Here is a 27,192-nt window from a genome sequence, read left to right as displayed (position 1 = left end):
GTTAAGATTACAGGCATGAGCCTCTGGTACCTAGCTACATTATGAATTCTTGTTTTTTGTTTTTGCCAGTCCTGGGGCTTGCACTCAGGACCTCAGCACTGTCCCTGAGCAACTTTTGCTGAAGGATAGCAATCTACCACTTGAGCCACAGCACCACTTCTGGCCTTTTCTGTTTATGTGGTACTAAGGAATTGAACCCAGGGCTTCATTCATGCTAGGCAAGCACTCTACTACTAAGCCACATTCCCAGCCATGAATTCTTAATTCAACTAGTAAGTACTATGTGGGCAATCGGTCAGATCTTTCTCTGGAATCTTCTGTTTTTCTATTTTGGTGGCTCAGGCTCTTCACTCCTTCCCCAGCTAGAGGCCCTGGACACTCGTGTAAGCCTATACTTCTCCACTAGGTTACTTAATAGAGAGCACAGCCCTGGGACCGGATGTCTCCAGAGTTGAATCACTCACTCTTGTCATTTCCTATCAAGTCCCTAGGTCACTCCTATAATAGCAGGAACAACATACAATCAAATACCCATATCCACTGTTGGTGGTACTGGGGCTTGAACTCAGGGTCTCATGCTCTTGCTGGGTTTCTTCACTCAAAGCAGGTACTCCTCTCACTTGTACCATACCTCCTTCTGGTCTTTGTTAGTTAATTGGAGATGAGTCCCTGGGGATTATTCTGCATGGGCTGGCTTCAAACCACAACCACCATTCTCTGGGATCAGCCTCCTGAGTAGCTAGCCTTGAACTCACTGTGTAGCCTCCCTATGGGCATGAGCCAACTAGTGTTTGAAGTAGGGTCTTATTGTTATGTAGGCTTGTTTTCAAACTCCAGGGTTTAAGTGATTCTCCCCTTTTCCCAAGCCCACCTAGCACTGAGCAGCCGAGACTATAAATGTATATAATCACTTCTTAATTTTTTTTCTCTGTGGTTCTGGTCCTTGGGCTTGAACTCAGGGCCTGGGTATTGTCCCTGAGCTTCTTTTGCTCAAGGATAGTGCTCTATCACTTGAGCCACAGCACCACTTCCAGCTTTTTCTGTGTATGTGGTATTGAGAAATCAAACCCAGGACTTCATGCCTGCTAGGTAAGAACTCTACCACTAAGCCATATTCCCAGTCTCAACTCTCACTTTTTTTTTTTTTGGTCATGGGGGCCAGAACCTGGGCCTGGGCGCTGTCCCTCAGCAATTCAGCTCAAGGCTAGTGCTCTACCACTTGAGCCATAGCACCACTTCCGGCTTTTTTTTCTGCTTATGTGGTGTTTAAGAATTGAACGTAGGGCCTCATGTATGCTAGGTAAGCACTCTATCACTAAGCCACATTCCCAGCCCCGACTCTCACATTCGTGCTTAGCTTTTTCCACTCAAGGCTGGTACTCTACTACTCCAATTCCCTCATTCACCCCTTTTAAACAAAGGTGTGTGTGTGTGTGTGTGTGTGTGTGTGTGTGTGTGTGTGTGTGTGTGTGTGTGTGTGTGTGTGTGTGTGTGTGGTGTGTGTGTGTGTGTGTGTGTGTGTGTGTGTGTGTGTGTGTGTGTGTGTTTTAGGCTTGGAGGTGTAGGTGCTTTTACCCTCAGGAAAAGCACCAGCCTAGCATGTGTAAGGTCTTGGGTTTGAGCCCTAGTACCAAAAGAAGGTTGCATAGTGGGATTTTATAGACATCAGACTACACTTCTGTTTTGGGGGCCCCTCACCTGTGTAGTGTAGCAGGAAGATGTGGTTTAGAGAAGTTGGGGAGTGAAGGGGGCTGGGCCCTGGTGGCTTATACCTGTAATCCTAGCTACTCAGACTGAGAACTGAGGGATCATGGCTGGAAGCCAACCCAGGCAGAAAATTCCCTGACACTCTCATGTCCAATCAGCCACTAGAAAAACAGAAGTGGTGCCCTAGCTTAAAGTGTTGGAGTGCTAGCCTTGAGCAAAAAAGCTGAGGCGGGGGATAGCGGGGAGGCTGGGAAGGTGGCTCAGTGGTAGAGCGCTTGCCTTGCATGCCTGAGGCCCTGGGTTCGATTCCTCAGCACCACATAAGCAAAAAGAAAAAAGCCGGAAGTGACGCTGTGGCTCAAGTGGTAGAGAGAGCTAGCCTTGAGCTGAAGAGCTGAGGGACAGCGCCCAGGCTCAGAGTTCAGGTCCCACGACTAGACCCCCCAAAAAAATAAAATAAAAAAATAAAAAAAAGCTCAGGGGCAGCAAAAAAAGTCTCCGCAGATGACAGGCACTACCCTGGAACACCTTTCTGATACTCTCAAACTCTTCCAGCTCTTTCCACTCTCTTCATGGACTAGCAGCTCTTTAGGGGTTCCCCCTTGTATTTTAAAATAATCATATATGGATTTCATATCATTATTTATCCACTTACCTTTCTCTTCCCAAGAGATGGAGAGATTCTTCAAGTCAGTATATTTTCATTTTGTTTTCTTCAGTATATAGGTTAACGTGTGACCTATAAGAAACATTATACATGTTAAGAAAGGAATTTGTTCACGAATAGAAACAATAGGGCTGGGAAGGTGGCTCAGTGGTAGAGCGCTTGCCTTGCATGCCTGAGGCCCTGGGTTCAATTCCTCAGCACCACATGAGCAAAAAGAAAAAAGCCGTAAGTGGCACTGTGGCTCAAGAGGCAGAGCGCTAGCCTTGAGCTGAAGAGCTAAGGGACAGCGCCCAGGCCCAGAGTTCAGGTCCCATGACCGGACCCAAAAACAAAAAAAAAATATATATATATAAGAATAGAAACAATAGTTGGAGTATGGCAAATGAGAGAGCAAATAGCTTCCAAACTGGCTGCTGAGCAAAAATGACCAAAGTATAAATGTGTTAACTCTGGAAATGTTGATCTTCTAAAGATGAAGTTCACTTTAATCCTTGCATTTTAACTACCTGCATTTATTTATTTATTTATGTCAGTTGTGGGGCTTGAACTCTGGGCCTGGGTGCAGTCCCTGACCTCTTCAGCTCAAGGTGAGGGCTCTACTACTAAAACCACGGCACCACTTCTGGTTTTCTGGTGGTTAATTGGAGATAAGAGTCTCAGGAACTTTCCTGCCCTGGCTTGCTTTGAACCTCAATCCTTAGATCTCATCCTCCTGAACAGCTAGGATCATAAGTGTGAGCCATTGGTGCCTGGCTCCCTGAGCTCTTTTGCTCAAGGCTAATAGTCTAATATGTTGAGCCACAGTAACACTTCTAGTTTTTGGGTGGGTCACTGGAAATAAGAGTCTTCTGGGGGGCTGGGAAGGTGGCTCAGTGGTAGAGTGTTCTCCTTGCATGCATGAAGCCCTGGGTTCGATTCCTAGCACCACATAAGCAGAAAAAGCCAGAAGTGGGCACTGTGGCTCAAGTGGTAGAGTGCTCGCCTTGAGCTGAAGAGCTGAAGGCTAGTGCCCAGGCCCAGAGTTTAGGCTCCACGACCAACAAAACAAAACAAAACAAAAAACAAGAGTCTTCTGTACTTTCCTTCCCAGCCTAGCTTTGGACTGAGATCCTCATATCTCAGCCTCCTGAGTAGCTAGGACTACAGGTATGAGCCACAGGCACCTAGCAACTACTGGTATTTTGTGATATTAACTTTTTTTTTTTTTTTTAGGAACTGAAACTGAAAAGCTTCTGCCTTATACTTTCCAAAATTTTCACTTTTAGAATTAAGTTTTGTCCCCTATTGCTACTGAAGACTAGTCCTACTTCCTTAAGACTTCCATAAATGGTATCAAAGAAACTGCTACCCACTGTCCCCCACCCTCGCCAAAGAAAAAGGAAAAGGGAAGTAGCCAGCCTCTAGTGTAGGTTCTAAACAAATGTCTGTTGGTAAGCAACTTCCTTTTCCCATAAATAATGGGAGCAAAAGTAGTGTTTGGAACTTGATGACATTTTACACAGTTTAATAGAATCTTCACAGTACTGTGGTAACTCCAGTACTCAATGGAGGAGACTGAGCCTAGAGGATTATGAGTCTCCTAAACAAAACAAGACAAGTAATATAGATAGAAGTGATGTCAGGATTGAGTCCTATCATGCTGGATAGAACCCATGAACTTGGGCTGGGAAGGTGGCTCAGTGGTAGAGCGCTTGCCTTGCATGCTCGAGGCCCTGGGTTCGATTCCTCAGCACCACATAAGCAAAAAAAGAAAAAAGCCGGAAGTGGTGCTCTGGCTCAAGTGGTAGAGAGCTAGCCTTGAGCTGAAGAGCTGAGGGACAGCGCCCAGGCCCAGAGTTCAGGCCCCACGACTGGACCAAAAAAAAAAAAAAGAACCCATGAACTTGAGCCTGACAGGCAAGCACTATGCCTCGGGCTACACTTTTGAACCCCTTCTCTGATCTGCAGGGGATTAAGGACCATAGGTAATCAGTCAAGGCAATTAATATTTCCCCATTTTTTTGAGACAAGAATCTTGCTATGCAGCCTAGACCGGCCTTGAACTCGGGATCCTCCTGCCTCAGTCTTCAGAATTCTGGGATTATACATGTGTAACACTATTCCAAGTTCAAAATAATTTTTTTTATTTTTTATTTTTTTGGTTGGTTGTGGGGCCTGAACTCTGGGCCTGGGCACTGTCCCTCAGCTCTTCAGCTCAAGGTTAGCGCTCTACCACTTGAGCCACAGTGCCACTTCTGGCCTTTTCTACTTATGTGGTGCTGAGGAATTGAACCCAGGGCCTCATGCATGCGAGGTAAGCACTCTACCACTGAGCCACCTTCCCAGCCCCAAAATAATTTTAACTAATTTTTTTTTTGGGGGGTCTGGTTGTAGGGCCTGAACTCTGGGCCTGGGCGCTGTCCCTCAGCTCTTCAGCTCAAGGCTAGCGCTCTACCACTTGAGCCACAGCGCCACCTCTGGGTTTTTTCTTTTTTCTTATGTGGTGCTGAGGAATCGAAACCAGGGCCTCAGGCATGCAAGGCAAGCACTCTACCACTGAGCTACCTTCCCAGCCCCTTTATTTTTATTTTTTAGATACTAGAGTTCAAACCCATTTGAGCTCTACCACATAGCCACCCCCAAGATCTCAAGGCAGGTTTTTGGATTTTTTGTTGGTTCTGGGGTCTGAATTCAGGAGCATTCTACTACTGGAGCTATAGCACCTCTTCTAGCTTCCTGGTGGTTAGCTGTAGATAAGAGTCTCAGGCTTTGAATTGTGATCCTCAGAACTCAGCTTCCTGAGAGCCACTAGTGCTCTGTTCAAGACAGCTTTAATTCCACATTTACTTTGTCCTGTAGTCTACCTGGCTAGCAAGAGACTTTGGTTATCCATGCAAGCCAAATAGCCATTCCAGGGAGAATAAATTAATTTTGATGATCCAAAACTAGTCTGAGTGGTAAAGCACTTAGCTTGATTGAAGTCCTAGATTCAATCTTCAATACCGAAACAAACAAAAACAAACCAATTAGCCTAAAGCCAACATAATAGTAGTGTATCTTCTCCAATGATCTAGCCTACCTTTACTTGGCCAGCTTCCCTTCCACTACCAGCACCTGATGAACAAGTTTGTGCAGATGTTATTGGCTTCCATTCCATGAATTAAGACTGCAGAATATGCTTTCTGAACCTGACTTCAAGAATTCTGTTTTGAGAAGCCAATATTTCTTCCTATTTTTGTAGGCTTTCTAGGCTGGATTTCAAACACTGAAAGTAGTTCATCTCCCCCCAGTGCCTTCTCCCTAAAAAGCCACAGTACGAAATTCCTAATGGATCTCTGCCCAAGCCATATAACTGTGGGTTTAGTTAAGTATCCTAAGGTACCCTCTCTTGACTCTGCTGTAAAACCTCTGAGGTCTTCCTGCCATTAATGGTAAGCCAGTAAGTCTTTCTGGCCTCTTTCCTGGTTTTAGATCCTCTTAGGTTCTTTTAGTACTCTGCTCCTGGCTCATCTGATCAAATCTCTCTTTGATTCTGTCCTGTCCTACTTTATAAAGTCTCTTTTATTCTGCTTCCTCCAGTCTCTCCTCCTGTAACATGTACCCTCATCTCTAGGCTTCTGACTCTTGTGTGTGTGTGTGTGTGTGTGTGTGTGTGTGTGTGTGTGTGTATTGGGACTTGAACTCAGGGTCTGGGTACATCCCTTAACTGTTTCATTCATGGTTGGTGCTTTACCACTTGAGCCACACCTCTAGTCCCAGCTTTTGCTGGTTAATCAGACAAGAAGCATCTTGTGGACTTTGCTGCCTGAGATCCTCAGTTCTCAGCCTCCTGAGTAGGTGGGATTACAGGCAGGAGTTAACTGCATCTGGGTGCTTCCAACATTTTCAAAGCCATGTTCAAATGTTTCTCAAATCAAAGGTGGCCTCTTACATTTGGGGTTGACTGGCATTCTTACAGCTTTGGGTTCACATCCTTTATAGTTCTTGCCACACACTTCTTGGCAATTGGAGAACTTGCAAAAGACCTAAGATTGTTAGACAGAAGGGGAACTTGGACTTTTTTTTTGAAGGGGGGAGGGAGGAGGTAAGGGATGTTGGGGATTAAACCCAGGTCCTTGTACATGCCAAAAAAGCACTCAATCCCTGAGCCATACTCCTAACCCCAGGAAATGGGTCTTATTTGCCCCCCCCCCTTTTTTTAAATTTTGTGCTGGTACTGGGGCTTGAACTCAGGGCCTGGAAGGTTTTTTTTTTTTTTTTTCTCAAAGCTGGCACTCTACCACTTTAAAAGCCACAGCTGCACTACTAGCTATTTAGTGGCTAGACTTTGCTGCCTAGGCTAGCTTTGAACTGCAATCTGCAGACCTCAGCCTCCTGAGTAACTAGGATGACAGGTATGAGTCCTTGGCTTATTTGCTGTATTCTATGAGGGCAGGAAATGGTAGACAAATGAATATAGACTCATCTATACCAGCTGCCCACCTCTCCCTTCATCTGGGTTGACTTTTCCTTTTAGCAGGAGGGCTGTTTGTTTTTAATGTGTCCAACATAGAGTGGAAAAGTTTAGAAAATTGAATCTTGGGGTTGGGAAGGTGGCTCAGTGGTAGAGTGTTTGCTTTATATGCATGAGGCCCTGGGTTCGATTCCTCAGCACCACATGAGCTGAAAAAGCTGGAAGTGGCACTGTGGCTCAAGTGGTAGAGCGCTAACCTTGAGCTGAAGAGCTGAGGGACAGCGCCCAGGCCCAGAGTTCAGGCCCCCACAACTGACAAAAAGAAAAAAGAAAGAAAGAAAGAAAAAAAAAAGAAAATGGAATCTTGTGGTGGGGACAAAGATGCCTGGGTACCTAATATGGAGCACATACCTCTGGAACTCTCCTCCCCCTCCCCCCCCAAAAAAACTGCCCTGGGGCAAATGATTCTGTGGTTCAGTTTGTTTGATACAACTGTTCAAGACAAGACTCACCATACCGTCAAGTCCTGGTCCCAGTGAGTTAGTGCATTTCTAACAAAAACCCAGAACATGGGTGGCTCACGCCTGTCATCCTAGCTACTCAGGAGGCTCGGTTCTGAGGATTGCAGTTCGAAGCCAACCTGGGCAGTGAAGTCCGTGAGGCTTTTATTTTTTGGAGTCAGTCGTGGGGCCTGAACTCTGGGCCTGGGCGCTGTCCCTCAGCTCTTCAGCTCAAGGCGAGCGCTCTACCACTTGAGCCACAGCGCCACTTCCGGTTTTCTGAGAGGGGTTTATTGGAGATCAGAGTCTCACAGACTTTCCCGCCCAGGCTGGCTTTGAACCGTGATCCTCACACCTCAGCCTCCTGAGTAGCTAGGATGACAGGCGTGAGCCACCGGTGTCCGGCTTTCTGTGAGAAGGAACCCCCAAAAAGCCCAAAGGAGCGTTGTGGGTAAAGCACAGCAAAAAAGATGCTCAGGGACAGGGCCCAGTCCTTGAGTTCAAGCCCCAGGACCGGCACAGACAGACAGACAGACACACACACACCCCTATGGGTCAGGATGGCGTGTCTGAGGGGATTTGAGAGGATTGTTGCCAGACCTCTAGAGAACGCAGGGTCAGACGGACACCACGACAGGGTCGGACGGACACCGCGTCACTCGGTCCATCCCTCTTCCGTCGGTCTTTGCGGGAGGTGGGGGGGGGGCGGAGGCGCTCCACAGCGGACGGCGGCGCCGAGGAAAGATAGAAGCTGAGGGCGCCCGAGAGGGCGGCGACGGCGACGGCGACGGCGTGCGTGCGCGTGCGTGCGTGCGCGTGCGCGGTAGGGCCAGGCGCGCAGGAGCACGCATGCCTGCGCGCGCGCGCGCGCGCGCGTGTGTGTGTGTATATATGTGTGTGTGTGGGTGCGCGTGCGTGCGTGCGTGCGTGGGCGCGGCCTCCGAGCACGCTGTGCGCGAGGCGGATGTCCGGGCCGGCTGGGCCGGGGCGACGGACGAGATGGCGGAAGGCCGAGGCTGCTGTGAGCGACCGGATGTAGAGACCCAGAAGTCCGAGCTCGGAGCCTTGTTGAGGACCACGCTCCAACGGGGAGCGCAGTGGTGAGCACTTCCTGGTTTGCCCCTTCCTCCATGTCGGCAGAGCGTGGGGCCGACGCTTCTCTGGGCTCTTAGGCCAGGTCCCCCCCCACCCCCTTTTATTTATTTATTTCTCTGCTTGGGAAGGGGCGGGGTCGGGGACCTTGTTTGATGACCCTTAAAAGAGTGACCAGACCTCCCGTCCCATACTTGGGAACCCCCCCTCCCCACATAAAATAAAACACCCCAGCTCAGGGACCGTGTGGCTGGGACTGGAAGTGGGGGCGCTGTCCTAGCCCATTCGGGCCCCCCACAGAGGCCTGGGCCAGGCCGGGACAAGGGGATGTAGGATCCTAGGAAAGTAGGGGAGAATATGCCGGGTAGAGGCGACGGCCCGTTACCACCCGGGACTTGGCTTTCTGTGACCTTGGGTAGAAAGATGTCCAAACTTTACACGGACCTAGGTTCCTGACAAGTTCGAAGTGTAGCAATTTTGTGGCTCCCGGGAGTGGAGGCGAAGCTCCCAAGTTGATACTTTGTAAGTTGTCAGATGGTCTCAGGACCTCCCCCCACTCCCTCCGACCTTCCCTCTCCGATTATTTTGGAATCACGTGTCAAAAATAAATAGTGCTGCCAGTCGCCTGGTGGCTCACGCTTTGTAAATCGTAGCTCTTTCAGAAGGTTGAGATCTGAGGAACCTGGTTCGAAGCCAGAAAAGTCTGTGAGACTCAATCCCAATTAGCTATCAAAAAAAGTTGGAAGTGGAGCTGTGGCTCAAGTGGTAGAGTGCTCACCTTGAGTACAAAAACTCACGGACAGGCCATGAGTTCAAGCCCCATGCTTGGTACAAAAACTAAAATAATTAATGTTGGTCGTTATCTAAGGAAAATAATAGGGTAGCCTGGATCCTGGGGGTGTATAGAAATTTAAAGTAGAAAGCAAGGTTGAGATAGGAGATTTCTTTTCCTTCGTTCCTTCCCTCCCTCCCTCCTTCCTTCCTTCCTTTCTTTCTTTCTTCCTTTCTTTCTTGCGTTTTCCATTCAAGGCTGGCGTTGTACCACTTGAGCCACACTTTCAGTCCTCAGGTATAGTTTTATGGTGTTCATCTTTGTCTATTCAAGATGAAAAGCAAGGCAAACAGAGATACTTTTTTTTTTTGTCAGTCATGGGACTTGAACTCTGGGCCTAGGCGCTGTCCCTGAGCTCTTTTGCTCAAGGCAAGTGCTCTACCATTTGAACCACAGCACCACTTCTGGTTTTCTGGTCCTTTATTGGAGATTAGAGTCTCATGGACTTTGCTTCCCCGGGTTGGCTTTGAACTGTGATCCTCAGATCTCAGCCTCCTGAGTAGCTCGGATTACAGGTGTGAGCCACTGGCACCTGGCCAGAGGTACTTTTGAAGTTACTCTTCAAATGGGTGATACATTAAGAATGCCCTGCAGAAGCAAAAGGAGTTTAAGATAAACTCACCCAGTGAAAGTATATAAAGGTTATTGGTCAGCCAGGTGCTGATGGCATAAGCCTGTAATCCTAGCTACTCAGGAGACAGATCTGAGGATCGAGGTTCAAAGACAGCCCTGGCAGCAAAGTCTGTGAGACTCTTTATCTCCAATAAACCACCGGAAATCTGGAAGTGGTGCTGTGGTTCAAGTAGTAGAGTGTTCGCCTTGAGATGAAGAGCTGAGAGACAGCACCCAAGCCTAGAGTTCAAGCCTTACAACCAACCCCCCCCCCCAAAAAAAAAAAGTTTATTGCTAAGAGATTAGTGGGAAAAACAGTGTTTTACAGAATTGACATGTTTGGGTTGGAATCATGGTTCAGTTGATACAGTGCTAGCTAAGGATGAAAGTGTCAGGTACCAAGTTCAAGTCCCTATCAAGTCCCTATAAAGCAAAGAATGGGCATGTATTTTATGGATCCTTGAGCTGTCTGGGAAGTTGCTTGATTTCTTGGGATGTTTTTATTGAATTTGAAGGACTTAATGCAATCGTGTTTTTTCCTTCTGACTTGTAAAGAAGTATATGATACTTTATAATTATATTTCTCTGTGTGTGTGAGTGTGTGTGTATGTGCATGTATGTATGTATGTGCATGAGGCTTCAGATCATGGCCTAGGCACTGTCCCTGAGATTTTTTTGTTTTTGCTCCAGGCTACTGCCCTACTACTTGAGCCACAGCTCCACTCTACTTTTTGGTTGTTAATTGGAGATAAGAGTCTCAGAGATATTCCTGCCTGGGCTAGTTTGAACCTTAATCCTCAGATCTCAGCCTCCTGAGTTTTACAAGTGTGAGCTACTGGTGCCTGAGTTGTCTTATTCTTTTAGCAATCATTTTCCATTAATAAATGACTGGTCTAAGGCTATCCCTCCTATTGGCTCCTAGTCCCACTCTGAGGAGTATATTTTGTAGTGAGGTTAACATATTCTCCACATGGGAGGACCATAAAAAAAATAATGATAAAGGGACTGGGAAGATGGTTCAGTGGTAGAATACTTACTCCTCATTCCATTCCCAGCACTGGAATAAAGAGAAAATTAAGTTGTAGCTTCAGAAGCTAGTAACCTCAGCTTTTTGGCTATAATAACTTGTTGTGTTTCTCTAGGTACCTTATTGACAGCCGGTGGTTCAAGCAATGGAAGAAGTATGTGGGCTTCGATAGCTGGGACATGTACAATGTGGGTGAACATAACTTGTTTCCTGGGCCAATAGACAACTCCGGACTCTTTTCAGGTATAATATCCTGTTGCTTCTCTAGCAGAATGTTCATGTGGGCAGTGGCTGATGTGTGTTACCTCTAACATGGACATTGTGATCCTACCCTTTCCTAGTATAAAGAGATGGAAATGGATGTTCTCAACTTGCATCCATAGAAATTCTTGCAGGTGGGGCTGGGAAGGTGGCTCAGTGATAGAGTGCTTGACTCACATGCATGAGGCCCTGGGTTTGATTTCTCAACACCACATAAACAGAAAAAGCCAAAAATGGCGCTGTGGCTCAAGTGGTAGAGCGCTTGCCTTGAGCTGAAGAACAGAGCCCAGGCCCAGAGTTAAAGCCCCACAACTGACAAAAAAAAGAAACTCTTGCAGGTCTTTAGGAAGCCTTCAGTTGCTTTTTACCTCAGTTCATTGCGTCTAAACTAGAGCAAGTGTATGCCATTTAAATTTTCTCTATCTCTGCAAATTTTGCTAGAGGATTCAGGTTTTAGACTAGTAATATCCAGAAAGGAAAAAAAGGGTGTATCATTTGAAATTTCTTTTGAAATCGAAACTTTGGAAATTAACCTTTTTTTTTTTTTTTTTTTTGTCGGTCATGGGGCTTGAACTCTGGGACTGGGCGCTGTCCCTCAGCTCTTCAGTCTAAGAGTAGTGCTCTATCACTTCACCCACAGCACCACTTCCAGTTTTCTAGTGGTTAATTGGAGATAAGAGTCTCACAGACTTTCCTGCCCAGGCTGGCTTTGAACTGCTATCCTCAGATATCAGCCTCCTGAGTAGCTAGAATTACAGGTCTGAGCCACCAGCGCTCAGCTGGAAATTTAAAAATGTGGGGATCAAGCACAAGTCTTATATCTTTATTTTTTGGTGCCAGTCCTGGGGCTTGAACTCAGGGTCCAGGCACTATTCCTGAGCTGCTTTTGCTCAGAGCTTGCACTCTACTACTTGAGTCACAGTGCCACTTCAGGCTTTTTCTGCCTATGTGGTACTGAGGAATCGAACCCAGGGCTTCATGCATGCTAGGCAAGCACTCTACCACCAAGTCACATTCCCAGCCCACCCTTAACCAGCTTTGAAAAAGGTTTTTTAAATCATTATCTGCCTTGAGCTAGAGATGATTTGTTGCACTGTGGATACTTTCCAGGCTTCACTGGTCTAGAGAACAGTGACTTCTACTGTTTAAACTTAGAGTGGGGTGTTGCCAGTCACTGGCTTAGCTGTGAGTACTGTTGGTGGGAATTGATCAGTCTTCCCTAGGTCCTCCCTTGAGAAACTGTTTCAAACTCCTACAGTCTAGTTCTGATCTCTGGAATGTTGACTGACTGTGGTAGGTGGTGTTGAATGTTTAGTTTTTTCTAAATTTTTGGTGCGGTTCCTGGGGCTTGAACTTAGGGCCTGGGTGCTGTCCCTGAATTTCTTTTGCTTAAGACAAGTACTCTATTACTTGAGCAGTAGCTCTACTTCCAGCTTTTTTTTTTTTTTTTGGTGGGGGAGGAGGGTAGTTTAGTGGTAGCAGACTCTTACAGACTTTCCTGCCTGGGCTGGCTTCCAATCGTGATTCTCAGATCTCAACCTCTTGAGTTAAAAAGACTGCCTCCCCCCCCACCTCCCCCCACCCCCAATTCCTGGAACCTGAACTCTGGGATTGGGCACTGTCCCTGAGCTCTTCAGCTCAAGGCAAGTGCTCTACCACTTGACCCCCACTGTATCACTTCTGGTGGTTAATTGGAGGTAAGAGTCTCACAGACCTTCCTGCCCCAGCTGGCTTTGAACCGTGATCCTCATATCTCAGTTTAGGATTACAGGTATAAGCCATTAGTGCCCAGCTTCTGTCTGAGCTTTGACTGAGAATGTTTAAAACTAAGAATGCTATAGCTGAGTGGTTAAGTGGTAAGGCACTTGGTAAAGCACTTGAGACTCTGGATTGGGTCCAAAACAAAACAAAAATTAACAAATACAAACAGGTGAAGTCCCTGATTCTTGGTAAAATAAATGTAACTTCACTGGTTATTTTAAAATTTCTTTTTTTAGTACTTGTGGCTTGAACCCAGGACCTTAAGCCTATAAGACAAGAGCTCTATCACTTGAGCTATTCTCTTAGCCTTTCTCTTTTATTTTGTTTTTGAGATACAGACTCACTGCTTTTGCCCAGGTTGGCTCAAATTTTCAATTTTTAATTTTCAATTTTCTGTCTCCAAGCCCTGAGTAGTTGGGATTATAGGTGTGTATCATAACACTCAGCTATTTTTTTCCTCCTTTTTTTTTTTTTGTACTGGTACAAGGGTCTTGAACTCACAGCCTCTACTTTAGTGGCTTTTTAGCTAAAGAATGGTACTTTACCACTTGAGCCACAGTTCTACTTTTGGCTTTTTGCTGGTTAATTGGAGATAAGAATCTCACACCGGTTTTGAACCACAGTCCCGTGGTTCTCTACATCCTAAGTAGCCTAACTACCTTAATTATGTTTTGAATAGGGTCTTATTTATGCTTAAGTAGGCCTGGCTTGTGATTCTCCTATTAGGCTTCCTGTATAATTGAGCATCTTTTTTTTTTTGGGGGGGGGTAGTCTAGTTGTGGGGCCTGAACTCTGGGCCTCGGCACTGTCCCTCAGCTCTTCAGCTCAAGGCTAGCGCTCTACCACTTGAGCCACAGCGCCACTTCCGGCTTTTCTTTTTGCTTATGTGGTGCTGAGGAATCAAACCCAGGGCCTCATGCATGTAAGGCCAGTACTCTACCACTGAGCCACCTTCCCAGCCCGCTTCCTGTATAATTGAGATGACAGGTATTACTATCATGTTCATCATTTATTGGTTGTGTTAAAGTCTCAAACTTTTTGCCCAGGCCGGCCTCAAACTATAATTCTCTCTGACTTTAACTTCCTAAGTAATTAAGATTATAGGTGTGATCTCAACTTTATTTTTTTTTAAATTTTTTTTGTCAGTTGTGGGACTTGAACTCTGAGCCTGAGCGCTGTCCCTCGGCTCTTCAGCTCAAGGCTAGCGCTCGTCCACTTGAGCTACAGTACCTCTTCTGGTTTTCTGGTGGTTTATTGGAGATAAGAGTTTCATGGACTTTCCTGCCCGGGCTGGCTTTGAACCGTGATCCTCAGATCTCAGCCTCCTGAATAGCTAGGATTACAGGCATGAGCCACCAGCACCCAGCTTCAACTTTATTTATTTATTTATTTTTGGGTCCAGTCGTGGGGCCTGAACTCTGGGCTTGGGCCCTGTCCCTCAGCTCTTCATCTCAAGGCTAGCACTCTACCACTTGAGTCACAGCGCCACTTCTGGCTTTTTTTTTTTTTTTTTTTTTCTGTTTATGTGTTGCTGAGGAAGCAAACCCAGGGCCTCAAGCATGCAAGGCTCTACCATGAGCCACCTTCCCAGCCCTCAACTTTATTTTTAACAGTACTGAAATTTGAACTCTGGTACTTGGACTTTCTTACCATACCTCTAACTTTTTATCATTTTTACTTCTTTTCTGGTATGCTTGAACTCATGGTCTTTCTTAGCTTTCTTGCTCAAGGTTGGTGCTATACCACTTGAGCCATTAACTACTTTTTGGTGATTAATTAGAGGTAAGAATCTTTCTGATTTGTCTGCTTGGACTGGCTTGAAACTGGAATCTTCAGATCTCAGCCTCCTAAGTGGTTAAGATTACAGGTGTGAGCCACTTGTACTTTTTTTTTTTTTTTTTAAATTTGGGATGGGTATTTTTCTCAGGCTGGTCTTGAATTCCTGAGCTCAGGTGATCCTCCTGCCTCAGTCTCCTGAGTAATTGGAACTGTAGACATGTGCTACAATGTCCTATTTGTTTTCACGCTAATTGTAGACAAAATACAAACTCATTGTAAACTGTTTAAAAACCATATGTAAGAACAAGAGTAGTCAAGTCTGCTGTGTCATTGTCAGAGTTTAGGAATTTTGTGCTGTTCCTGCCAATGCTTTTTTTTTGTTGCTGAAAAGTATATAAGAATCAAGCTGGGGGGCTGGGAAGATGGCTCAGTGGTAGAGCGCTTGCCTTGCATGCCTGAGACCCTGGGTTCAATTCCTCAGCACCACATAAACAAAAAAGAAAAAAGCCGGAAGTGGCACTGAGTTCAGGCCCCAGGACCCGACCCCCCCCCCAAAAAAAAAAATAAAAGAATCAAGCTGGGCTTGTAATCCTAGCCACTCAGAAGGTGGAGATACTAAGGATCACAGTTTAAAGCTGGCCTGGGTATAAGTTGGTGAGACTCTCTCCAAAATAACCAGCACAAAGCTGGGCTGAAGGTAGCTCAAGTGTTACGAGTGCTAGCCAAGCAATCAAGTCAAGGAAGTATGAAGTCTTGAATTCAAACTTCAGTACCACACACACACACAAAATGTGCAGGCTGGGAAGGTGGCTCAGTGGTAGAGTGCTTGCCTCCCATGCATGAGGGCCTGGGTTGAATTCCTCAGCACCACATGAGCAGAAAAAGCCGGAAGTGGCGCTGTGGCTCAAGTTGTAGAGCACTAGCCTTGAGCTGAAGAGCTGAGGGACAGCACCCAGGCCCAGAGACAGGCCTGGAGACTGGAGAGAGAGAGAGAGAGAGACAGAGAGAGAGAGAGAGAGAGAGAGAGAGAGAGAGAGAGAGAGAGAGAGAGAGAGAGAGAGACAGAGAGAGAGACAGAGAGAGAGAGAGAGAGAGAGAGAGAGAGAGTATGAATTGTATAAAGCATTTCCAGAGAGAACAACAGTGAGTTACGTGCTATTTCCCTTTTCCAGATCCTGAGAGCCAGACCTTGAAAGAACACCTAATTGATGAACTGGACTATGTATTGGTCCCAACTGAAGCCTGGAATAAATTACTAAATTGGTATGGTTGTATAGAAGGACAACAACCCATTGTCAGAAAAGTGAGTATATCAGTTGTCACGCCTGATGATCAGTGTCTGCAGGTGCTCCCTGGGGGATTCTGATTTACATTTAGTTTTCTAAGAAAATGAACTTGGATGGAGGTGGTTGTCTTGTTTTGGGTTCTCTGTTGGGAATTATTATTTTTTTTAATAGTATTTTTTTTTTTTTTTTGGTACTGGGGATTGAACCCAACACGTTGCACTTGCTAGGCAAATGCTTTGCCACTGAGCTACATCTCAGCACTGGGAATTATTTTAATAAGTGGTGAAAGATGCTGTCCCCTAGGATGTGACAAGGTGTGGCCTCCAAACCTGAGATCTTGCCCAATGGCTTGGGGTGTGTCCAGTGATGGGGTGAGAGCACTCTCTAGAAGGCTCTTTGAGAAAAAAGTTCATTTAGGCCTCATGGACACACATACATATACTGTTGCTTATTTATCTTAATCCTTCTAAGAGTTGGGAAGTTGACTCAGTGGTAGAGTGCTTGCTTTGTATGCATGAGGCCCTAGGTTCAATTCCTCAGCAGCACATAAGCAGAAAAAAAGCCGGAAGTGGCACTGTGGTTCAAGTGGTAGGACGCTAGCCTTGAGCTGAAGAGCTGAAGGACAGCGCCCAGGCCCAGAGTTCAGCCCCCACGACCAACCAAAACAAACAAAAACCCTTCCAGGGCTGGGTCTGGAGATGGTGGCAGATCACTTACCTTTCACATGTAAGGTGTTGGGTTCCACCCCAGTAACACAGTGCATTGTGTATCCCAGGCTGGCCTTGAACTGATCATATTCTTGCCTCAGCCTTCTGTGTGCTGCAATTATAACTGTGTACCACCACACCTGACAAGATTTTCAAACCCTGGAACAGAGGCTGATCACTTCGAGAATATGTACCTCTTACGGAGTAGGGATCTGTACTTTTTTTTTGTCGGTTGTGGGGCTTGAACTCTGGGCTTGGGCGCTGTCCCTCAGCTCTTCAGCTCAAAGCCAGTGCTCCATTGCTTGAGCCACAGCACCACTCAGTTTTCTGGTAGTTGTTTGGAGATAAGAGTCTCATGGACTTTCCAGTCTGGGCTGAGACCTTCAAACCATGAACCTCAGGTCTTAAGCTTCCTGAGTGGCTAGGATTTACAGGCATGAGCCACAGGTGCCTGGCTTCCCAGAGCTTTTTTGCTCAAGGCTAGGACTCTACCACTTATACACTTACGGAGTTTTGGGTGGTTAATTGGAGATTAGAGTCTCACAGACTTTGTCTGGGCTGGGATCTTCAAACCATGATCCTCAAATCTCAGCCTCCTGAGTAGTTAGGATTACAGGCATGAGCCACAGGCATCTGCCTCACCTGTTCCTCTTGTTCACAGGTTGTGGAACATGGCCTGTTTGTCAAGCACTGTAAAGTGGAGGTGTATTTGCTGGAACTGAAGCTCTGTGAGAACAGCGATCCCACCAACATGCTGAGTTGCCATTTCAGCAAAGCAGACACCATTGGTGAGCAGCTTGGCTTAGGGGCATGGGTGTTAGATGAGAGAGAGGGTAGGACATTAGATAGAACATAATAGTTCATGGAAGGGAAGCTGGGATTCTTTCTCTTGACTTGGAACCCAGATCATCTCAGGCTGTAGTTGCAGTCCTAACCTGGGAACCTGTAGAGCTGAGCCTGAGAATCTTGTTCTACAGAAAACACCAGACATGGTTCTTGCCTATTTGTCTGATGGTAATAAAGATGAAGAAATGTAAAGGCAGAGAATTTTTTAAAAAGTACCTTGATGTTGATTAAAAAAAAAAAAATCTCAGCAACAGACTGGAGATTTAGCTCAGTGGCAGTAAAATGCTTAAGGCTCTTGGTTCAGTTCACAGCACCAAAAGCAAAATCTCAAGAAAGTGTTGAGTTATTTTGGAGGACTGGGAATGTCGCTTAGTGGTAGAGTGCTTGCCTAGCATGCATGAAGCCATGGGTTTGATTCCTCAGTACCACATACTCAGAAAAAGCCAGAAGTAGAATTGTGGCTCAAGTGGTAGAGTGCTAGCCTTGAGCAAAGCTCAGGTCCTGAGTTCAAGCCACAGGTCTGGCCAAAAAGAGAGAGGGGGAAAAAAAAGTTATTATCTTTTTTTTTTTTGCCAGTACTGAGGCTTGAACTCTGGTCCTGGGCATTGTCCCTGAACTTCTTTTTGCACAAGGCTGGCACTCTACCACTTGAGCCACAGTGTCACTTCCAGCTTTTTTTTTTTTAGGTCCGGTCGTGGGGCCTGAACTCTGGGCCTGGGCTCTGTCCCTCAGCTCTTCAGCTCAAGGCTAGCGCTCTACCACTTGAGCCACAGCGCCACTTCCGGCTTTTTTTTTTCTTTTTGCTTATGTGGTGCTGAGGAATTGAACCCAAGGCCTCAGGCATGCAAGGCAAGTGCTCTACCACTGAGCCACCTTCCCAGCCCTCACTTCCAGCTTTTGCTGTTTATGTGGTACTGAGGAATCAAACCCAGGACTTCATGCATACTAGGCAAGCACTCTACCATTAAGCCACATTCCTAGCCCATTTTGGATGATCTTTTGAAGACAATGTCTCACTGTGTATGCAGTTTAGGCTGGGCTAGGTGATCCTTCTGCCTCAGTCTCCCTAGTGCTGTGATGATAGACATGCACCACCATGCCCAGTTAGAGCTAGATTTTGAAACCACACCTATTTTGAAATCACATCTTTTCTTACCCCAAAGAGAAGTTTTCTCGCTCCACCTGCATCCCGCTGTCCCTCCCCCATGCCAAGAATTAGACCTAGGGTCTTTCATATGCTAAGACAAGTATTCTTATTACTAAACTATACCTTTAGTCCCATTTTCTCATTCCTTAAATATTGTGCTAAAGACCTATATAGCTGATATGATGGCCTCAGGAGGCTGAGGCAGGAGGATTGGGAGTTAAAGAAAAAGACCTTATTTGTGTGTGCCAGATGGTACTGGGACTTGAACTCAAGGCCTCATGTTGTTGCTTTACTTTTTTTTTTTTTTTTTCTTCCAGTCCTGGGGTATGAACTCAGAGCTTGGGCACTGTCCCTGAGCTGCTTTTGCTCAAGGCTAGCACTCTACCACTTGAGCCACAGCACCACTTCCAGCTTTTTCTGCGTATGTGGTACTGCTTGAGTACTTGTGGTTAATCGGAGATAAAGAGTCTCACAGACTTTTCTTGTGCCTGGCTGGCTTTCAAACTGCGATCCTTAGATCTCAGCCTCCTGAGTAACTGGGATTATGGAAAACACCTGAAAAGAAAGGCGGGTCAACATCAAGTTTCCCTCAGCTGTCTTTAGCTTTGTAAAAATCTGGAGAAAGCCCTGAGTGATGTTTCTGCCTGTCCCTAGCAACCATTGAGAAGGAGATGCGGAAACTGTTCAACATCCCCGCCGAGCGAGAAACACGGCTCTGGAACAAATACATGAGCAACAACTATGAGCAGTTGAACAAACTAGACAACACTATTCAGGATGCTGGGCTGTACCAGGGTCAGGTAGGAGGACTTAGACCAGGCCCTAACAGCAGCTCTGCCCAAGGCTACCCAGAGGCCTTTGGGCTGGAAGTCCATCTGAAGTGGGGTGAGTTGCATTCTTACTTGGTTTTCTCTTTCACTCAGGTGCTAGTCATTGAACCCCAAAACGAAGATGGCACATGGCCCAGACAGATCTTACAGTCAAAGTACGTAAACGTTTTCTCCGGTGTAGCTGGGCTCAGAGATGGAAAGAGAGACATTCTTTCCTAATTATGCAGTTACTTGTACCAAGCAAAATGTTCTTAATAAGATAGAACAGTTGCTCAATTCATTTTATTTATTTATTTATTTTTGCCAGTCCTGGGGCTTGAACTCCTGGCACCGTTGCTGAGCTTTTGCTCAAAAGTTAGCACTCTACCATTTGAGCCACAGTGCCCCTTCTGGCTTTTTCTGTTTGTGTGGTACTGAAGAATGGAGCCCAGGGCTTCATGCATGCTAGGTAAGCACTCTTCCACTAAGCCACATTCCCAGCCCTTAGGAGATATTTCTGTGCTGTGTGGAATTGGGCATGTCCTTGGAAGGGAACAGAAAGAAGGACTGGATTTTCTTTATGGTATAATATAGGGAAACGATATCTGTGCTCCAATAGTGAGGATACAGCGTCGGCCTCTTCTGGCTTCCTTCAGCCGTGCTTTGGACTGTGGTTGTTACATTGTGATGGGCTAATTGTGCATCTGAGATCTATGACAACTCAGTCCTCTTAGAGAAACATGACATAAAGGCACAAAGCATTTGGCACAGCCCCCCCTTTGAAGCCCAGCCATGGACTTCATTTGTAAAATATCCTGGTTGCTGTTTCCTGACAAGATGATAAAATAGAATAATGCTGCTACCACAAAAAAAAAAAAAAATGTCCACATTCTAATCCCAAGAACCTATAAATATGTTAGGTTAAAAAGAGATTTTTTTTTTCAGGTGTGATTAAATTAATGACTTTTGTTGTTGTTCTAGTCCTGGAACACTCAGGGCCTAGGCACTGTCCCTGAGTTTTTTTTTCCTCAAGGCTGGTACTCTGACTTTTTGCTGGTTGATTGAAGAGAAGAAGCTCATAGACTTTCCTGCCTGGGGCTTTGAACTTGTATCTCCATATCTCAGCTTCCTGAGTAGCTATTACAGGGGTGAGCCACTGGTGCCCGGCTGCTTTTTAATTTTTGCTGGTCCTGGGGCTTGAACTCAGGGCCTGGGCTCTGTCCCTGAGCGTCTTGTGCTCCAGGCTCTACCACTTGAGCCACAGCATTACTTCTGGCATTTTCTGAGTAATTTGCTTGAACTCTGGGCCTGGGCGCTGTCCATCAGCTCTTCAGCTCAAGACTAGAGCTCTACCACTTGAGCTGCCACTTCTGGTTTTCTGAGTGGTTTATTGGAGATAAAAGTCTCATGGACTTTTCCTGCCCAGGCTGGTTTTGAACCGAGATCCTCAGATTTCAGCCTCCAGGATAGCTAGAATTACAGGCATTAGTCACTGGTGCCTGGCTTGTTAATGATTTTTATGAAAATCTTTAATAAGAATTGATAAAAAGGATTAAAAGGTTGGATTAAAAAACTGATCTCGCCTGGGAAGGTGGCTCAGTGGTAGAGTGCTTGCCCTGCATGCCTAAGGCCCTGGGTTCGATTCCTCAGCAACATATAAGCAAAAAGAAGCTGGAAGTGGCTCTGTGGCTCAAGTGGTAAGAGCACTAGCCTTGAGCTGAAGAGCTGAGGGATAGTGCCCAAGTGCCCTGGCCCAGAATTCAGGCTCCACAACTGATAAAAAAACAAAAACAAGCTGGGCGCTGGTGGCTCACGCCTGTAATCCTAGCTACTCAGGAGGCTGAGATCTGAGGATCACGGTTCAAAGCCAGCCCGGGCAGGAGAGACTGGGAGACTCCTATCTCCAGTAAACCACCAGAAAACCGGAAGTGGCGCTGTAGCTCAAGTGGTAGAGCGCTCGCCTTGAGCTGAAGAGCTGAGGGACAGCGCCCAGGCCCAGAGTTCAAGCCCCACGACCGACAAAAAACAAAAACAAAAACAAAACTGATCTCAATGAATCTTTTCAAGGCCCTGGAGTAAGTTCTACACTACATACCCAACTGTTCTCAATATTCTAAGGAAGTGTGTGTATATATATATATATATATGTAAATTTGTTAGTATATATTAATCATCAAAATATTGGGTTTTATTGTACCATTATCATATAAGTGCTTATAAGTTACCTTGATCTTATCATTTCCCTCCCTAATGTTCTCTCCCCTGATCCTCTTCCTCTTTCCTAATAGTTCTTGTTTTAAAATTGAAGGATGGGGCCAGGAATGTGGCTTAGTGATAGACTGCTTGCCTAGCATGCATGAAGACCTGGGTTCGATTCCTCTGTACCACATAAACAGAAAAAGCCAGAGGTAGTCCTGTAGCTCCTGAGTGCTATCCTTGAGCAAAAGAAACCCAGGGACAATGCCCAGGCCCTGAGTTCAAGCCCCAGGACTGGTAAAAATAAAATTCAAGGATATTTATTTTGTTGACAGTATTAGGGTTTGAACTCAGTAATGTGCTGTATTGACCCTCTACCATTTGAGCCATGCCCCTGGCCCTGCTCTTCTTTTTTTGTTATTGTTGGTTGTTTTTCAAATTAAGTCTAGCAAGCTTTTTGGCCCAGCTGGCCTCAAACCACAATGTCTCTAGATCTTCTGGACAGGTAGGATTACAGCATGAACCAACAATACTTGACTGTTTATGATTTATGAATCAAACCAAGATGCCTTGAAGGTTACCTTTGTGGTTTACCAAACTGGAAGATTTAGATTATGGCTAAGTGAACTAATGAGACAGACAATTTCCTTCCTTCCTTCCTTCCTTCCTTCCTTCCTTCCTTCCTTCCTTCCTTCCTTCCTTCCTTCCTTCCTTCCTTCTTTCCTTCCTTTCTTTTTTGGTGGATTGAGGGGCTTAAACTCTGGGCCTGGGTGCTGTCCCTCAGCTCTTCAGCTCAAGACTAGCGCTCTACCACTTGAGCTGCCACTTCTGGTTTTCTGAGTGGTTTATTGGAGATTAGAGTCTCACAGACTTTCCTGTCCTATCCAGGCTGGCTTTGAACTGGGATCCTCAGATCTCAGCCTCCTAAGTAGCTAGGAGCCCAGCAAAGACATAATTTTTTCACTTTCAAATCTTAAAAGTAGTACAAAAACAGGATTTAAATTTTTTAAAAATTGAAAACATGAGCAGGGGGCTACAGTTACATAAGTAAGGTAATGAGTACATTTATTTTTAAACACTGTGACCCCATCCCTTAAATTTTTTATTTTATTTAATTTTGGTGTTGGTACTGAAGCTGGCACTCAGGGCCTATGCACTGTACCTTAGCTTTTCACTCAAGACTGGTGTAGCCACAGCTCAGTGTCCAGCTTTTTGGTAGTTAATTGGGGATAAAGAGTCTCATGGACTTTCCTGCCTGGTCTGACTTTGAATCATGTTCCTGAGACCTCAGCCTTCAGAGTAGCTAGGACTATAGGTATAAAGGATTCCAGGCTTAAACCACAATCACAGGCTGAAAACAGAATTTTTGCAGTTTAAGTAACTGAATAGGGAGAGTCTGCCCTCTGTTTCTTTTTTTTTTTCTCCAGTGGTGGGCGGGTAGGCTTTGTCCCCCCTCTGTGACCTAGGTTAGCTTTGGACTTGTTATGTAGTCCCAGCTGGCATCAAACTCAGACTCCTCCTGTCTGGGCCTCCCGAGTGCTGGGAATACAAGTGTGATCCTAAGTTATCGAACAGGGCCTGCAACTTTGTGAAAGGTCAATAGTGTCATTTCTGCTTCTCTCTCTCAGATCAAGTACTGCGCCTAGCAGACATTTTACTACCTCTCCAAAACCATCAGCAAGTTCCTATTCCACAGTGTCTGCTTCTCCCATTGCAAATGGTGATAGCACTAACACCTCTGGGATGCACAGTTCCGGTGTCGGCAGGGGGTAAGAGCAGGCCCTTTCCCCTTGGTTCCCTTCCCTCTGAGTCTCTTCTTTGACTGCACATCTGTTGTTAGGTAGAGCTCCCTGTGAAACTATACTACATGTGGTCTCTCAATCACTTTCCTACCCACAGAAAAGTATGCCTCCCTCTTCTGACTTACATTGCTTCTCTTCCTGCAAGCTGGTATTTTCTTCATAGCCTAGGTCCCTAGTGGTCTTGGGCAGGGTGGGGATGGGGAGGAGTGCTGTCCCTGAGCTCTTGTGCTTAATGCTAGATCTCTTCCATTTTGAGCCACAACTCCACTTCTGGTTTTCTGATAATTAATTGGTGATAAAGAGTCTCATGGACTTTCCTGCGGAGGCTGGCATTGAACTGTGATCCTCAGGTCTTAGGCTCCTGAGTAGGATGACAGGTGTGAGCCAGCACTGAATTTTTTTTTTCTTTGGTCAGTCGTGGGACTTGAACTCTGGGCCTGGGCACTGTCCCTGAGCCATTCAGCTCAAGGCCAGTGCTCTACCACTTGAGCCACAGCGCCACTTTTGGTTTTCTGGTGATTAATTAGAGATTAGAGTCTCATAGGGACTTTCTGCCAGGGCTAGCTTTGAACCACCACCCTCAGATCTCAACCTCTTGAGTAGCTAGGATTTCAGGTGTGAGCCACCTGCACCTGGCTGAATTTTTTTTTTTTTTTTTTGGCCAGTCCTGGGGCTTGAACTCAGGGTCTTGGCCCTGTCCCCAAGCTTCTTTTTGCTCAGGGCTAGTACTCTACCACTTGAGCCACAGTGCTACTTCCAGCTTTTTATGTGTATGTGGTACTGAAGAATCAAACCCAGGGCTTCATGCATGCTAGGCAAGCGCTCTACCATTAAGCCATATCCCCAGCCACTGAATTTGTTTTTGAAAGGATGGTTTCCCCCTAGGGCAGTATGGCTGAAAGGAGACAGTTCTTAGCTGTGGGAGGGCTCTGCCTGTCTCCCTTCCTGGTGTCTGTGATTCTTCTCCAAGCAATTTCAGGAGCATCTGCCAGAGAGTCCAGGCAAAGGCAGAGAGGAGAGTAAAAAGAGGTGTGCATGCACACTCAGGCTCAGCCAAGGCCCAGATTGCCTTGGTTGCGTGGCAGGTGTAAAGTCTTGATCTTCATACCCAACATGTCCTCCAGTGTCACCTGGCAGTCAGCCTTGTAGAAAGATATAGTATTAGTATTTTCCAAAGCATAAAAGAAAAAAATCTCTCCTTGTAAAGATGTGCTTCCTCCTAACTTGACATGTCAAGATGTGGGCAACAGGTCTGCAGGGCTAGAGAGAGAATTTATATCCTGGGAATACTGGCAGACACCAGTTGTGGCAGGCCCCACCAGAGCTCCCCGAGGGCATGTGTGCCAGCACCTGGCTTTTATTGCTGATGTGGGTTGTGTTTTTCAGCGGATCTGGCTTCTCTGCTTCATATAATTGTCAGGAGTCCCCATCGTCTCATGTACAGCCTGGACTCTGCGGACTCGGAAATCTGGGGAACACCTGCTTCATGAACTCAGCTTTACAGGTAGAGGAGAGAGTTTTCACCTAAATGACAGGGCGTCCCCAGCCTTGGGTTGGGAATTGTCTGTCAAGCACTGAGTGGCTCCTAACCCAGTCCTCCCACCTACCTCCTTTTGGTGCTTCAGCATCTTTATGTAGGCTTTGAACTTGGCCTCAGCCTTCGTAGTAGATATGATGACAGGCATGAACCACCATACCTGGCTAAACTTTTTATTAAGTCCTCCTTCTAGGGCTGGGAAGGTGGCTCAGTGGTAGAGCGCTTGCCTTGCATGCCTGAGGCCCTGGGTTCGATTCCTCAGCACCACATAAGCAAAAAGAAAAAAGCCGGAAGTGGCGCTGTGGCTCAAGTGGTAGAGCGCTAGCCTTGAGCTGAAGAGCTGAGGGACAGTGCCCAGGCCCAGAGTTCAGGCCCCATGACTGGACCCAAAAAAAAAAAAAACAAAAAGACCTCCTCCTAGACATGTTTGATCACTCATGGACTTGATGCCATGTTACTGCAAATCCTCTACCCTAGTGGTTTCCCATTACCTTAGTACTATCCAGATATTGTTCATTTCTCACTATGAACCTGGCTGGTGAGAGACGAGACTGTGTAAAAAGCACTGATCTTGATCTTGTTCTGTTTTTAGTGCCTGAGCAACACTGCCCCGCTGACTGACTACTTTCTCAAAGATGAATATGAAGCTGAAATTAACAGAGACAATCCTCTAGGGATGAAAGGAGAGATCGCAGAGGCCTACGCAGAGCTCATTAAGCAGATGTGGTCTGGAAGGGACACTCACGTGGCTCCTCGCATGTTCAAAGTAGGTTGAGAGGGGCTGGGAAGGTGGCTCAGTGGTAGAGTGCTCGCCTAACATGCATGAAGCCCGGGGTTCGATTCCCCAGTACCACGTAAGCAGAAAAAGCTGGAAGTGGCGCTGTGGTTCAAGTGGTAGAATGCTAGCCTTGAGCTAACAAGCTCAGGGACAGTGCCCAGGCCCTGAGTTCAAGCCCCAGGACTGGCAAAAAACAAAAACTAAAGATAAATAGTTCATTTTTCCCCTTGTGAGGTGAGTGGTTTAGTGGTATAATAAAGCATTTTATTTATTTTGCATTTTAGATGTTATCTAAAGCTAAAAGTGGTAAACCAAAAGTGTTTGGCTTCTGTTGCAGACCCAAGTGGGACGTTTTGCACCTCAGTTTTCTGGCTACCAACAACAAGACTCTCAGGAGCTGTTAGCCTTTATTCTAGATGGATTGCATGAAGACCTGAACCGAGTCAAAAAGAAACCCTACCTGGAGCCGAAGGATGCCAATGGGCGGCCAGATGCGGTACGATGCTGAAGCTCTCTGCACAGTTCTCCTGTTGACAGAATGAGGACAGTCTTCTGGTCCTGGGGTATTAGTGGCAGGGCCCAGGTGTCTGTCATTGATGCTAGCAGCAGGTGCGAACTGTGCAGTCCATGCCCAGAAATTCCATTTCAGTAATTACTCTTGAGTACATGTGAGTGCGTGTGTACATGTGTGCATGTGTGTGTGCTTGTGTGTGTGTGTGTGCGCGCGCACACGTGCATGGGGGGGTAGAACCCATCCATTTGAGTGCTAGGCAAGAGTTCTTCACCACATCCAATTGTAAGATGCTAATAGTGTCTGCCTTTAGTATTATTGTTCTTAAAGTTCATCAGGGATTGTTACAGGTTGTTGATAAGATCTTACTATGTGTCTGGCTAGGCTGGAACCTGTGGTCCTTCTGCCTTAGTTTCTGTAATGTCTGGCTTATAGGTATGAACCACTATCCCTAACTCCATGATGATTATTAAAACAATTTGTTATCAAGTTTAGGGCATTTACATTTTTTTTTGCCTTGATTTCCCCCCTCCCTCCTTTCCTCCCTCCCTCCTTCCCTGCCTCCTTCCTTTTCTTTGTCCATCCTGAGCCCAGGGCCTTGTACATGCTGATTATCTGGGGATTCTAAAGCCGGGCACTGGTGGCTCATGCCTATAATCCTAGCTACTCAGGAGGCTAAGATCTGAGGATTGAGGTTCAAAGCCAGGAAGTCCATGAGACTCTTTTTTTTGTTTTACTTTAAGAATTTTATTGACAGTTTCAATAGCTACTACCTCATCAAAAAGCTTTTTTTTTAATTTTTAATTTTAATTTTAATTTTTGTGAACATACTGTACAGGAGGGGTCTTATCTTCAGTAAACCACCAGAAAACTGGAAATGACGCTGTGGCTCAAGTGGTAGAG

General features: G+C 46.1%; 1 protein-coding gene and 1 long non-coding RNA gene across 3 annotated transcripts in view; one reads left to right on the top strand and one right to left on the bottom strand.

Moving 5' to 3' along the window:
- LOC138824076 (uncharacterized) overlaps nt 1-7,995 on the bottom strand; it is a 50,523-nt gene extending 42,528 nt beyond the window's left edge. The window contains exons 1-2 of the long non-coding RNA XR_011370987.1: nt 7,907-7,995; nt 2,363-2,446 (exon numbers count right to left, since the gene is read on the bottom strand). This is a non-coding gene — a long non-coding RNA (uncharacterized lncRNA). The remainder of the gene's footprint in view (nt 1-2,362; nt 2,447-7,906) is intronic.
- Nucleotides 7,996-8,217: 222 nt separating this feature from the next.
- The window catches only part of LOC138824071 (ubiquitin carboxyl-terminal hydrolase 4), a 38,766-nt gene continuing 19,791 nt past the window's right edge, over nt 8,218-27,192 (top strand). The window contains exons 1-10 of one of the 2 annotated variants that reach the window (XM_070017762.1): nt 8,218-8,406; nt 10,985-11,112; nt 15,843-15,973; nt 17,325-17,451; nt 19,311-19,456; nt 19,580-19,641; nt 23,290-23,430; nt 24,850-24,967; nt 25,593-25,766; nt 26,116-26,274. In XM_070017762.1, coding sequence (XP_069873863.1) covers nt 8,306-8,406; nt 10,985-11,112; nt 15,843-15,973; nt 17,325-17,451; nt 19,311-19,456; nt 19,580-19,641; nt 23,290-23,430; nt 24,850-24,967; nt 25,593-25,766; nt 26,116-26,274 — 1,287 coding nt within the window. In that variant the 5' untranslated portion in view covers nt 8,218-8,305. The remainder of the gene's footprint in view (nt 8,407-10,984; nt 11,113-15,842; nt 15,974-17,324; nt 17,452-19,310; nt 19,457-19,579; nt 19,642-23,289; nt 23,431-24,849; nt 24,968-25,592; nt 25,767-26,115; nt 26,275-27,192) is intronic. The other variant, XM_070017763.1, reaches the window with a different exon arrangement.

This window comes from Dipodomys merriami, unplaced genomic scaffold (genome assembly GCF_024711535.1).
Source record: "Dipodomys merriami isolate MVZ:Mamm:240054 unplaced genomic scaffold, mDipMer1.0.p SCAF_125, whole genome shotgun sequence".
In the NCBI taxonomy this organism is placed as follows: Eukaryota; Metazoa; Chordata; class Mammalia; order Rodentia; family Heteromyidae; genus Dipodomys; species Dipodomys merriami.
The sequence above is the reverse complement of the archived record's forward strand: the minus strand, read 5'-3'. Positions and strand labels throughout refer to the sequence as shown.